At 39.1% G+C, this 13,596-nt stretch overlaps 2 protein-coding genes across 5 annotated transcripts in view; both read left to right on the plus strand.

Moving 5' to 3' along the window:
- LOC148417525 (E3 ubiquitin-protein ligase RNF126-like) overlaps window positions 1-4,008 on the plus strand; it is a 13,175-nt gene extending 9,167 nt beyond the window's left edge. For both annotated transcript variants that reach the window (XM_088425699.1, XM_088425698.1), the window contains exon 9: window positions 2,990-4,008. In XM_088425699.1, coding sequence (XP_088281825.1) covers window positions 2,990-3,166 — 177 coding nt within the window. In that variant the 3' untranslated portion in view covers window positions 3,167-4,008. The remainder of the gene's footprint in view (window positions 1-2,989) is intronic.
- Window positions 4,009-4,770: 762 nt separating this feature from the next.
- The window catches only part of bsg (basigin), a 37,254-nt gene continuing 28,428 nt past the window's right edge, over window positions 4,771-13,596 (plus strand). For 2 of the 3 annotated variants that reach the window (XM_088425694.1, XM_088425695.1), the window contains exon 1: window positions 4,771-4,994. In XM_088425694.1, coding sequence (XP_088281820.1) covers window positions 4,931-4,994 — 64 coding nt within the window. In that variant the 5' untranslated portion in view covers window positions 4,771-4,930. The remainder of the gene's footprint in view (window positions 4,995-13,596) is intronic. The other variant, XM_088425697.1, reaches the window with a different exon arrangement.

Consider the following 13,596-nt stretch of genomic DNA (forward strand, 5'->3'; position numbering starts at 1 on the left):
ATACATTTATTTTTATATCACATGTTTATGTTTTAGCTCACACCCTCCATTTTCAATGTATTGCATGTACCTTTATCCATGTTTTGTGGAGAAATTTTAGGTTTAATTTGTTTTTCTTAAAACAATAAATTTAAATTTAAATGGGACAACAATTCTATGCAATTTTGGCATACTCATGGGCTGAGCAGTCTCGAATCATTACAAATTCCGGATGCCTACCGTTGTTGTTTGTATAGATTGGGTAGCTTCGCCTTAGGCTGGGCAATAAATCAAATTAATTCATCATTTTAAAAAATGTCAACTTTAAACTGAGCTAATTCTTGAAATTGAAGTTTTGGACAAGCGGCAGAATGCTGAAAATGTGATTCACAAAGCATGTTAACAAGATTTACTAACTGTGGCCTTTAACAAGTTATGCACAAGCTATGAATAGCTACTTTTTGCACAATCTTTGAAAGTTAAGTTAACATTAAAACTGAATCACTGTAAGGTCAGTCTTATAGTGTACAATATTGTTGTCTGAACATCTTGCATACTGGTAAGATTTACGTTGAATAAATCAAACCTACTTTTAAACATTTATTGCAGGGGTGTCATTCATTATGACTCAGAGGCCGCATGGAGGAAAATCTATCCTCAAGCAGGCCGGACAGGTAAAAAGCATGTTATAAATCTCAAAAACAATTCGTGTTAAATATATGTCGATTTTTGCTCTGTACACTGACCTGGTCCCAATTAGCTCCCAAATAGTTAGGGTCAACCGTAAATATATTGTTGAAAAGTAGATTTTAATCAATAAATAAAAAGTTTTGGGTCCCCTATGTATCACAATATGGCAGTTTCTCTCAAGTTGCATGAAACGAACGTTAATTTTCTATTTTCCATTTGTTAAAAAATGAATAAATACATGTTTTGTATACAAGACATAATAAATAATTAAGTACAATGAAAGATAAACATGCGTATGAAAGAAAATGTCTCAATCATAATCTGTGGTTGTACAACTTTGCAAGGAGCTCAATGAACTGCAAAGACTTGAACACGATAAAATGGTGCTGTAGTGTCTCATTCTGGACACTGGGTGTCACCCATGTAATGATGTACATTAAAAAAACTCACGAAGTCATGACGTCATGTCAAATACATTGGCTCTATGTGCTAACAATTGAGCGGTTATGTGCTAACAGTTAAGCTGTAAATACAAGACATATTGGTTATAATACAACACAAATCAAAGCTGGATGTTTGGTAAAGGCCCAGATGGCAACCCCCGCTCATTGGAAATCTCTTCAGGGCGATGGAAGGAATTGACCTGCGCTGAGCTCTAGCATGACAAACCTAGATGCTAATGCTAATGTGAATGTTCCACGCTCAAGCTGTTTGGCCCAAGCATGGCAATTGATCTCTCCTCTTCCAAGTTGCAGTGTTGATTTCTTTTCCTGTCAAAGTAAGAATTTCTGCACATTGTTAATGTTAATTGTTAATGAGCACTAGTGACAGTTGCGGCTGACAGCAGCTTGAGAAGATGCGCTTGTCAACTTTTTTTTTCTGTTTTTATTTCCATAAAAGAACCGTAAAGAACCACAACTTTGTCAATCCTTTAACACAGTGGTCCCCAACCCCCGGTCCGGTCCGTGGATCAACTGGTACCGGGCCGCGTGGGCTGCACCCAAAATAATGTTTTGGAGATTATTTAGTTTAGCGGAGAGTTTTGTATAGTAGTCAGTGGAGTTCGCGTGACTGGGCGCGAATGCACGTCGGGCGACGCAAATGGAGCGACGCGAATGGCCGCGCGGTCACGAGAAGCGAAATTTCGCCTTTTGCGTGAAGTTAATTTTTTTTTTACTTTTTCCGCGTTTCGCGTCGCGACAGCCATTCAACTTCGGGAACATTTAACGGCTCATGCAGGGGGCAGGAATGAATCATGGTGGCCGCTTTGCGGTCACTGGGAGCGATCCAACACGGCCAGCTGAGATTTCAATACAAAACAGAGCCAAGCAAGAGCACTCACGTGGCTTGTCGAAAGGCGGAAGCGAGAACTTGGGACAACTGGTATGTGCAGCGCGTTTGCGTCACTTAACAGCTGTTGAACCGTAGTTACTGAGCTAAGCTAACGATAGTGCAGCATTGTCAGCACAATATTACCACAATATTACCGTTGGCCTCTGGCCGCTGTTTGATATTACATACATAGTTAGATAGTGAGAAGGACATTGTGGCTTTTGGAGCAGCCACCACCCCCATGGTCCACAATATAAATGTAAGGGGTTGACCGGTCCGTGGTGATCAAAAGGTTGGAGACCACTGCTTTCACACACGCAAGGGCATTACAGTATTATACACACCAGACTAATGAGTACGGTCCTTTTTTTTTTTTCTTTTTTTTTTTTTTTTTCAATACTTCACGGAATCTCTTTGCAGGCCGGATTAAACCTTCTCCCTACATTTAACACCCCTGATTTATCGGTTTTATTCGTATGATTGAATTGGTAATTGTCCAGAATTACCCTTTTTTTTGGGGGGGGGGGCTTATGGCTTGCCTGTGATTGAGCTATCATTTGATCTTTTATTTTTAAATGTTATATTACTAACTGAGTGATTGTCTCTAAAATCTAATCATGTGAAGCTTACCGAAGCTAAAATGCGTGCTGTAGCGCCTCGGAAAAGACTGAAAGAGAAGCTTCCTGAACGTGTGGTTTCCTATCATGCAAACTTAACAAGAAGTGTCCATGGACATCATTGTCAAAGAAATGTACACAAACAACTGATCATCAGTGGGAATATACAGTATAATAATCTTTAATACTTTTCAGGAAGACTTCACACAAAGACTGTTTATGTGCCTCAATCGGCGTTGCTGTTTTGTTTGGCAACAGAGATTGATCTCAGCAGATTGCTCCTTAATGTCCCTGTGTGTGACACATTATCTCAATTAGCTATATAAGGAAATGACATGTATTTTTCGGCCTTTCTCTGCCACTGTACCTAGCACGACACATGTCCAGTGTGTAGGAAAAGCTTGAGCGGCCAGAACACGGCAACCAACCCTCCAGAACTTTCAGGGATGAACTTTGCTTCCTCCACCTCCTCAGCGTCCTCATCATCTTCCTTGACCCCACAATCCTCCAGCTCCACCAATAACGAGAGCTCCACCAACAACTCTTAGAGAAGCATTTCCTAACTGTTTCTATATTATTTTTTTTAGCCATCTGGCGCGCCATTGCTGCCACGGTCTTGGCTGTCTCCCTGAGAGAGGAGAATACCTTGGTGCAATCTCGTTACGAGCACCTGTTCAGCGGTTGGATGTGAGAGCCGGCTGCTTTTTTAAAATTTTTAAATCCATCAGGAATTCAAACAAAAGATGAGTGGAGGCCTACTGGAATGAAGCCTCTGTCAAGACAATGTAGGGCCGTGAGAAAAATACTTCAAAGGGCACCTCAAGCTACTACATTTGGAATTGAACTGTTTTTCAGAGAAGCATTTGCATCTAAAGACTTTACGGTGCACCTATTTTTTTTTCTTTTGTTACTTTAGTTTTTAAATTTGCAATTTCAGTTTCAACATAATCAAATGTATTGATGTGAAAACTTGCTTTTGCCCTCAAAGCCTGCAAATATCTAGCATCCGCCATGTAGTCAAAACATTTCATGCGCCGTTTGACATCAGTGGAAGAATTTCTAAGGTTGCCAACTGAGTTGCAGTACCCTATGAAAATAAAGAGGCCTGAGTGAGACAAATCACTGGCGTGTTTAGTTTTCAGACAATACTATAATCAACACAAATAATACAACTGCTATTTTCCTTAAAGCCCTTTTGCTTTATGACTGCTCAATGAGGATTAAAACATTTCATAATGTAGTCACAGACCATCAGATTGGAACCTGTTCTTATCAGACCCCAAAATCATAAGGAAGCAGCTTCAATTATATTTTTTAGATTGTTTTGTACTTTTTATGTGCTTAGGCTCTTGTTCGATTCTTGCCTGCATCAATGAAGTTATCAATTCTGCTTCCTTTTTCATTGTATGGTTGTCAATGGGGGACTTCCTCCATTTTGTATCCTTCTCAGCTTCAAAAGGCTTTAAGTAGAACAGAGTGTTCTTATGAATGTGGCTTAAGTTTTATGAGGTGAGAAAAGAAAATAGCTTGCCTTTGCTATGTGGAACTATTCAAAATTTCACACAATACAGTTTAGTTTACAAGGTATGATTCTCCCTTTCCACTGGGTTTAGCAGCTTCATGTTTACATGTGACAAGCCCCAAAGTTAAGTTTAAGTTAAGTTTAAAAAAAAAAAAAGCGTGGGATAATTTTCTTAGGACTTTCCAAGCTGTTTCCTACTTGGATATATTACTAGTTATTGATTTCTATGGTCACTGCCTTCACATAGCTGCCACTAATATTATTTGTTTGAAATTATTATTGCTCTTTGCACTAATCAGTACCCAAGAAGTACATAGCTCTGTTTCAGAAAGGGTTGGTGATGTCTGCATTATACAGACTTGCTCATTTTTTTGTGGCTCTCAAAGGCTGTAAAACAAGTACGTTTTGGAAAGGATCATCTTTTTTTGTACAATACTGTACTGATGCAATAACCTGAAAAGTTACGCAATTTTACATTTCCACAATAAATAAAGTTGTTATATATAACTTATTTTAACTTATTACGCTCCGTAAATTACAAAGCTGAACTTTGTGATCGTTAATCACCAAGTACAATGATACGACGAGTTGGCCACGCCCCTGTTGTGGCGTCATATGTACGTGCAGTTTGGGGCTTGCTTACGTGAGAAGCAACTAGAGGACAACAAGCGTCCCCGCTGGTTAGCGCCCTTTTCGTCGAACTAAAAAGAACACCAGACGCAGCTAAATCAAATCGGGGTGGACCGATCTAATTAACGTGTGGTCAAGAACACGTACTTAGTCATCAACCATGAAGCTGTTTAGTGTTGTTTGCGTTCTTGTGCTGAGCTTTTGGCGAGCGAACGCGTCCGCAGGTAAGCGATTTCTTCATGGTCAGCCATATTGGTGTGAGGTTAGAAGACTTTACCATCCGCGCGGTCGACGTTTATATGGTCATTTACTCCGTTTATTTGACCTTACGGTACCAGTTTCTCAATGGGAAAGAACATATGTGCCACAACGCATAGGTTTGGGCGAAATAAATTCCCACTTAATAGAGCACAAGTAGCAGTTATGACTGCCATGGTATGTTAATATCCTGAGCATGAAATTCATTAGCACTATTAGCTTAAATGTTTGCCGTTGTGTTTCAACTTTGAAACGTTTTTTTTTTAGTTTACATATGTAATAGCCCTCTTACCTAATAGGTCGCGTCAGTTATAAGAACATTGGAAATGCGGATCCATTAGTTTTTCTGCTGCACTTGGCCTGTAAAGGCCATACATGTTTGCTAAATGCGCGTTGCACGTTTTTTTTTTGACGGAGCTGCCTTTTCCACACCCATTTTTAATCGTAATAATACTGACGATGACGATTCGCTTCATCTCTATAATAGTTATTTTCTTAAAGTTTAACAGCAACAATGTACATAAACATTACAAAACATTGATATAAACTATCAACTATACAACACTAAAGCACAAACGAACACGAGGTAGCAAAAAAAAGTAATGAAGGCAGCAAAACAACCAAACCATAAAAATAAATACAATAAAGGAAAAAAAAAACGTAAAATTTTTCAAAGGAAAACAGCTCAAGGTCACCTCCTCAGAACAAGCCAGTCTGTAGTCCGAATAGCTTTGGGGTTCAAAGAAAAATGTATATAATTCAGATACCTCAACAGTAATACTTTAAATACATCAAAATTCGGTCTTTGATTAACAACCTTTGCACAGTGAACATGAAATTTCGGTAAGATTAAGAGAAGGTTGATAACGCCCCTTTTGCTTGAACATACAACTTGTCAAGTTTTATTTGTAGTATTTGAAGTTTGTTTTTATCATCTCGTGACAAATTTTCAGGTAGCTAACGATAATGAAACAATTTCAGAAATTATTTTGACTTTTCTGTTTTTTTTTCCCCACATCATTTTGGCTCCAAACTGTCTTATAAGTGTTTGTAATTCAAATTTCAGGAATTCCCAATTACTTCCACAAGATTTTTCAATGCATCCCTTTTTCCAATTTATACATTTTTAATTGTATTTCATTTAGCAAAGATTTATTTAAGAGAAGAGAATTGTTTAATTTTCTATATGCATTCATTCGTTTTTGTCGACAACTAGTTGAGAAACTCAGCTCCATAAAATCCATCCGTCAGAGGTGTGTGTAACACTTTTTCAGATACAAACTCTAAGGGATCAGATATTAACCAGTAGTCAATTCGTGATTGTAGTGATATTATTTTGTTTTTTCCAAGTAAATTATTTTGCTAAAGGCTTCCTCATCCTCCAGATATCAACTAAATCACACTCATCTATAAATTCCTTCATATAGGTATTATCTTCCCCCTTTTCTGACGGGCGTCTATTAACTCCGTTATTCAATGTACAATTGAAATGCCTAAAAAGAAAAAAAAATAAATACCTAAAATGATTTTCAAAAAGGCATATATACAAATGAAAGTATTTTTTTGCCTGTATCATATGTAATATTGCCATATTTTCTTTCTTGTTATTGTAACCATAAACGTTTCCAAGCAAAAACATTTGTTCATTGAAAAAATATGCAGTGACCATTTGGATCAACTGTTGAGGACATAACAGACCCTGAAAATCTCCGTTTCAAAATTAAAGTTCCAGCCAATTTGTGTTCCATAAGATGCCCACAAATCCCTCCCCCATTGAGATCTCCAAAATTTTACATTTGGACCAGAATGCGTTTCTTGTATAAAACAAAAGTCTGCATTGAATTTTTTTGCATAAAGGATTATTGCTTTTCATTAAGTATTGTCCCTTAGACCCCGAGCATTTAAAGAAATAAGATATAACAACGAAATAAACTTACTCTCTGAGAAGAAAATATAAATTTTGACTTTGTTAGAACTTCTCGGTCCTAGAACATTTATATATTTCAATATTTCAATTTAACAATTCTAACAGCATTAGAAAACAATCTTGAAATTTGAACCATAGCGGTTAACATTTGTCTTATAATATTGCCATACTTCTCTTATCACCGGATTTCTTTTCCATCGATGAAGGGTCATGCTCCTATAAAGTACGCAGCTTAACAGTCCCGTGCCTGCTCCACTGTCGGCCAAAGTTGGTTGCGTCTTTCGCGATCCTCTGGAGTGAGGACTTCCTTGAACTTCGGCCTTCTTGTCATCAGGAGCGCTGAACGCTTTGCTGTCTTCTAAAGAACATCCCGAAAGTGTCTCATGGTGAACTGTGCGATGATGGGTCTTGGTTGAGGTGACACATTAGTGATTCGTCTTGGCCCAAGGCTATGAACGGTATCAATCACGTCTTGAAACTATTCTTTGCCATCCGGGACAATGTGTTGACATATTTCAGTGACCTTGTTCCGCACGTCCTCTCCACCTTCATCAACTAGTTCATAAAGACGCAAATTCCATCTTTTTTTATATATATATATCTCGCCAATTCCATCACCTTGTTTTCCTTTTTTTTTTCCTTTTTTGTTGACCTGCTCTTCAGTTTTTATCACCAACACTTTGATGTTTTTCATCTCTTCCGTGACGTGGGTTATAGTGTCCACCAAATCAGCAATCTTTTGGGTCATACTCAGTGGTGTAGTGGGGATTTTTTTAAGTGGTTGTAGGCGATTCTGGGATGTTCTATATATACATACAGAACATCAATCAAAGGCTACAACACCAGTTGAACGAACGTTAAATTTAATGTTTTACTACTCCAAAATAATCACAGGCCAACGTTATTAAGAATAACTCTCATTAGAACAATGATCAACAAACATTTCAACAACCCGCAGACAGCGCTGCCTCGAAACAAAAAAAATTAATAAATAAATAAGAGTAACTTACAGTTGATGTTATCATTGACTGTCAAAGAAACCGCCACACTGGCTCAACTAGCTCACACAAAGTGTCTGAATTGGGTGTCTGGATACTGGTGGCGTCTTTCTCTTTCCGAAAATAAAAATCTATGTTTTTCTGCTTTTCCTCTGTCATTTTAGTGCAGGGCTAGAACCGAAATAAAAATTGAACGTGGCGTCAGGAGAAGTGGGTGGACGGCGTACCCCCACGTACCACGCCCTCTACACCCCTGGTCATACTAGCCCCTTGTTCTTTAATAGCCGCTTTCAGCGTTTAAATCATAGGTGTCGAACTCCAGTCCTCGAGGGCCGGCATCCTGCATGTTTTCCGGTTTTCTTTCCCCAACACACCTGGGTCAAATGATTAGCTCATTAGCAAGCTCTGCAGGAGCTTCAAAATGATCCCAAACATTTGAATCGGATGTTTTTGAGGCAAAAGGTTTGAAAACATGTAGATATCGGCCCTCGAGGACTGGAGTTCGTCACCTGTGGTTTAAATGATAGCCTCTTTGCTCGTCTTGAGCTGCTTTTTTAGTTTTTATTTATTCTTTTTGCGGCTCCCTCACCGGTGACAAGTTAAGACTTTGAGAGGAGTGGTTCCTGTTGCCGAAATCACTCTGCATGACTAATCATAAAAAAAAAAAAAAAAAAAAAATGTACCGCGGCCAGTTCTTTTTTCGGCGACCGAGTAAGTTCACGTTTGCTTGCTATGCCGCCATCTTCTTATCGCCCTCTTTAATAGTTTTGTTTTTAAACTCGTGAGTCAACGGTGTCACTTCCGTGTAACCACGGATCAAAAGCTGCAACTTTTTATGATTGATATTATAACTGCGGTAATTTGGCTTTGTTGGTAACTTTGAAGGATGGAAGGACCAATTTGTAAGTGAACGACTCAATTCAGTGCCTTCTTGTGAACACGTTACCATGTGTGGTTAAAGCGCTCATCTAGGCCAGTGGTTCTCAACCTTTTTTTCAGTGATTTACCCTCTGTGAGATCTTTTCAGACAACTACCCCTTAACCAGTGCAAAGCATTTTTGGGTTAAAAAAAAAGACTTAAAACATACCATCAGTGTCTGATTTATTAGACTTTAGACCCTTTCGTGCGTCATTTGTAGTGGTCCACAAAAAATAGTCAGCCTGAAATGTCCGCTTTTAGATCATAGATGAAATCTGTCATCAAAAAGAAATAACTTTATTATTAACAACTATCGTACGACAAAAGTGTCAGACATGTCGTCAAAAAGAAATAATTATAAATATTTGTCCACAGAAAAATATTGAACAAAAAGCAGCCTGTTTTGGGATTGCAGTATAGATATGTTCACAAAAATAAATGATTAACTTTATTTGTCTCCCAAAAATAATAGTCAAGCTGTTCTAAAAAAAATAAATAATAATCATGAACAAATTTGTCCACAGAAATATTAAACATAATGTGTCTGACCTGTTCTTAAAAAAAATATATATGAACTTATTTTTCCACGGAAAAATGTTAAACATTAAGTGCCCTGTTTTGGGATTACAGTAGAGATCCCTTCACAAAAACAACTAATTAATTATTAATGAACACTCTTCCCCAAAATAATAATCAACGAAGTGTCAGACCTGTTCTCAAAAAGTAAAAATTATAAATAAATATTTGCACAGAAAAATATTAAACTTAGTGTTCTCTTTTGAGATCATATTAACAATGTTTTCACAAAAATCATTAACTTGACAGGTAACGAGAGATGGCACATGAAGAGTTGGTTTTAACTATTCTAATATGGAAAGAATCCGACTTTTTACAATAATCAATTTGAATAACCTACTCAACATAAAATGTGTTTTATCAACTTATATTTTCCTGAAAAAAGTAATACAATAATCATTTTGAAAGGATTTTTGCATGTTTGTTTTATGTAAAATCTTGATAAAAGTCAGGGTGATGAATCCTGAGGTTGGACCGCAGGTCGGGGTGGTTTTTGTCGTTACTGTTTCTCCTGTGCTGGTTTCACTATTGCATGTTTTGCACACAGACTTCCCTGGTGTTGTTGATCAAATGAAATACTGCCAGACTGCACTTTTACACTAATGTGCATCCACAAGGCTTTGAAAAAAGTAAGCAGTGTTAAAGGTGGGCCCCATATGTTCACATATGCTCAAATCTGCATGCTTAATTTATTGCAACATTTAGGATGCCTTAAGTTCATTTCAACATTAAATTTTATATTTTACCATGCGATAGCAAGGCCCCTGTCATTCAAAACTTAGAGATATGGCCGGTCAGTTAATAAAAAAAGACTGATATTGATAGCTGGAGAGAGTTGCAAACTGCATCTGAGCCGAAATAACTCTGTTTTACTGTAGTGTTTTCAATGTAGGTGTTGGTGACACCAAATTAAACCACAATAATGAAGACCCTTGGTTTGTTCTCTGCTTTAATTGCCTCCATTGGTCACAAAATGTGTGGTGAAAACTAATGACAAAGTGCATCTGTCATGCCTTTGGTTCAAAGTCAGCCATCAAAGTAATAGTAGTAGGAGTAGTAAAAAAGATTACTGAAAATATGAGCAACTAACGCAGGGTGAACCAAGGCCAAAACAACAAATAAACAGTCCTATCTGGGAGATTACCAAAACTAACCTAACAAACGAAACAAACAAAAGATGATAGGCTTACCTCCATAACCTACAGTGGCTTGCGAAACTATTTGGCCCCTTTGAACTTTGTTACCTTTTGCCACATTTCGGGCTTCAAACATAAAGATATAAAACTGTAGTTTCTTGTGAAGAATCAACAACAACTGAGACACAATCATGAAGTGGAACACACTTTATTGGATATTTTAAACTTTTTTAACAAATGAAAAATTGGGCATGCAAAATCATTCAGCCCCTTTACTTTCAGTCCAGCAAACTCTGTCCAGAAGTTCACTGAGGATCTCTGAATGATTCAATGTTGACCTAAATGACTAACGATGATAAATGGAATCCACCTGTGTGTAATCAAGTCTCTGTATAAATGCACCTGCATTGTGATAGTCTCAGAGGTCTGTTTAAAGCGCAGAGAGCATCTAGAAGAACAAGGAACACACCAGGCAGGTCCAAGATACTGTTGTGGAGAAGTTTAAAGCTGGATTTGGATACAAAAAGATTTCCCAAGCTTTAAACATCCCAAGGAGCACTGTGCAAGCAATAAAATTGAAATGGAAGGAGTATCAGACCACTGCAAATCTGCCAAGATCTGGCCGTCCCCCTAAAGTTTCAGCTCATACAAGGAGAAGACTGATCAGAGATGCAGCCAAGAGGCCCATGATCACTCTGGATGAACTGCAGAGGTTTACAGCTGAGGTGGGAGAATCTGTCCATAGGATAACAATCAGTCGTATACTGCACAAATCTGGCCTTTATGGAAGAGTGGCAAGAAGGAAGCCATTTCTTAAAGATATCCATAAAAAGTGTTGTTTAAAGTTTGCCACAAGCCACCTGGGAGACACACCAAACATGTAGAAAAATGTGCTCTGGTCAGATGAGACCAAAATTGAACTTTTTGGCAACAATCCAAGACGTTTGGCGTAAAAGCAGCACAGCTCATCACCCTCAACACAATGAGGGTGGAGCCAAATACAGGACCATTCTGGAAGAAAACCTGATGGAGTCCGCAAAAGACCTGAGACTGGGACGGAGATTTCTCTCCCAACAAGATAATGATCCAAAACATGAAGCAAAAGCTACAATGGAATGGTTCACCAAAAAACGTATCAAGGTGTTAGAATAACCAAGTCAAAGTCCAGACCTCAATCCAATTGAGAATCTGTGGAAAGAACTGAAAACTACTGTTCACAAACGCTCTCCATCCAACCTCACTGAGCTCGAGCTGTTTTGCAAGAAGGAATGGGCAAAAATACCATTCTCCATGTGCAAAACTGATAGACATACCCCAAGCGACTTGCATCTGTAATTGCAGCAAAAAGGGCGCTACAAAGTATTAACTCAATGGGGCTGAATGATTTTGCACGCCCAATTTTTCATTTTTTATTTGTTAAAGTTTAAAATATCCAATAAAGTGTGTTCCACTTCATGATTGTGTCCCACTTGTTTTTTCTTCACAAGAAACAGTTTTATATCTTTGTTTGAAGCCTGAAACGTGGCAAAAGGTCACAAAGTTCAAGGAGGCCAAATAATTTTGCAAGCCACTGTACATAAACAGGAGAAAATGGCATAACAAAAAAGGGAGTCCACCCCTACTGCTCCAACTACACAAACTATAAACTAACAAACAAATGTGAGGCCGGTTGGGAGCGGAGGAGGACGAAGGATCGTCTGCAGCTGTCTCCTGCGTCTGTCATCTTGGCTCAATATATGTCAGGTGCGTACTGACAACAGCCGATCACGGGCCCTCCCGAACCCGACCCTCCAATCTTCATGTCGTTGTGGCACACATCTATTTGCATAGAAAATGCAAGGGAGAACACGGGGGGAAAAACAAAGCAGGCAAGCACCTGACAGCGAACCCCATGACCGGACTCATAACAGTAGAATTTATTAACAGTTACAAATATGAACAGGTACATACATAATTGTGGTTCATAAACAAGAAAACAGTTTGTCAAAGCACCCAAGTGAACTGCACTCATGTCATCAACTGCTTCAATTATTATAATAAGTTTAAAGTGTTTGGGCGCATATTTTTCTTTATTATAATGCATGTAATGCACGTTACCTCACTTTTACCGGGTAAAATATGACTTTGTGTCTAATGCCTAACCAGACCACATTACAGCAAAAAGTAGTGCGTTGCAGTAGTTACAATACTTTTGTAAAACATTACTCCCAACACTGGTGACCAGCAACAAGTTTGTGTCGTCACTTCACACTTGGAAGGGTCCATGGTGCTGTATCACAATGTCTGCAAATGTTATTTCAAAATACCATGAGGCATCACCATAGTTTTCATTTTATCCTGCATAATTTGGGTGCGAAAACCAGGTCGTGATGCAGTATTTCAGATTCCTTGTGGTGTGTATATGAGGCCTCCTGAAGCCTATCGACGCATTGGGTGAATTATTGACACCGCTTTGGCACTCTCACTTTGTTTATCATTTCCACACCTGATGGATCTTACATGCATTGCACCCAACCTATAAAGAATGTTATTTATGCCTGTTTATATTTCCATCCATCCATCCATCTTCTACCGCTGTCTTCCGGGGTCGGGTCGCGCGGGCAGCAGCTTGAGCAAGGAAGCCCAGACTTCCCTCTCCCCGGCCACTTCATCCAGCTCTTCCGGAAGGATCCCCAGGCGCTCCCAGGCCAGCCGAGAGACATAGTCCCTCTAGCGTGTCCTGGGTCGTCCGCGGGGCCTCCTTCCAGTCGGACAAGCCCGAACCACCTCACCAAGGAGGCGTCCGGGGGCATTCAAACAGGTGCCCGAACCACCTCAGCTGGCTCCTTTCAACGCCGAGCCCCTCCCCCTTTTCACCCTATCTCTATGGGAGAGCCCGGACACCCTGCGGAGGAAACTCATTTCGGCCGCTTGTATCCAGGATCTTGTTCTTATGGGTGTCCATATGTGCACTTGGCATCAGGACACCCTAGGCTGCAGTTCGATGATCGACTTTGTGGTCGTATCAGCGGA

This window comes from Hippichthys cyanospilos, chromosome 10, assembly GCF_059441005.1.
Source record: "Hippichthys cyanospilos isolate Australia breed blue-spotted pipefish chromosome 10, RoL_Hcya_1.0, whole genome shotgun sequence".
Lineage (NCBI taxonomy): Eukaryota > Metazoa > Chordata > Actinopteri > Syngnathiformes > Syngnathidae > Hippichthys > Hippichthys cyanospilos.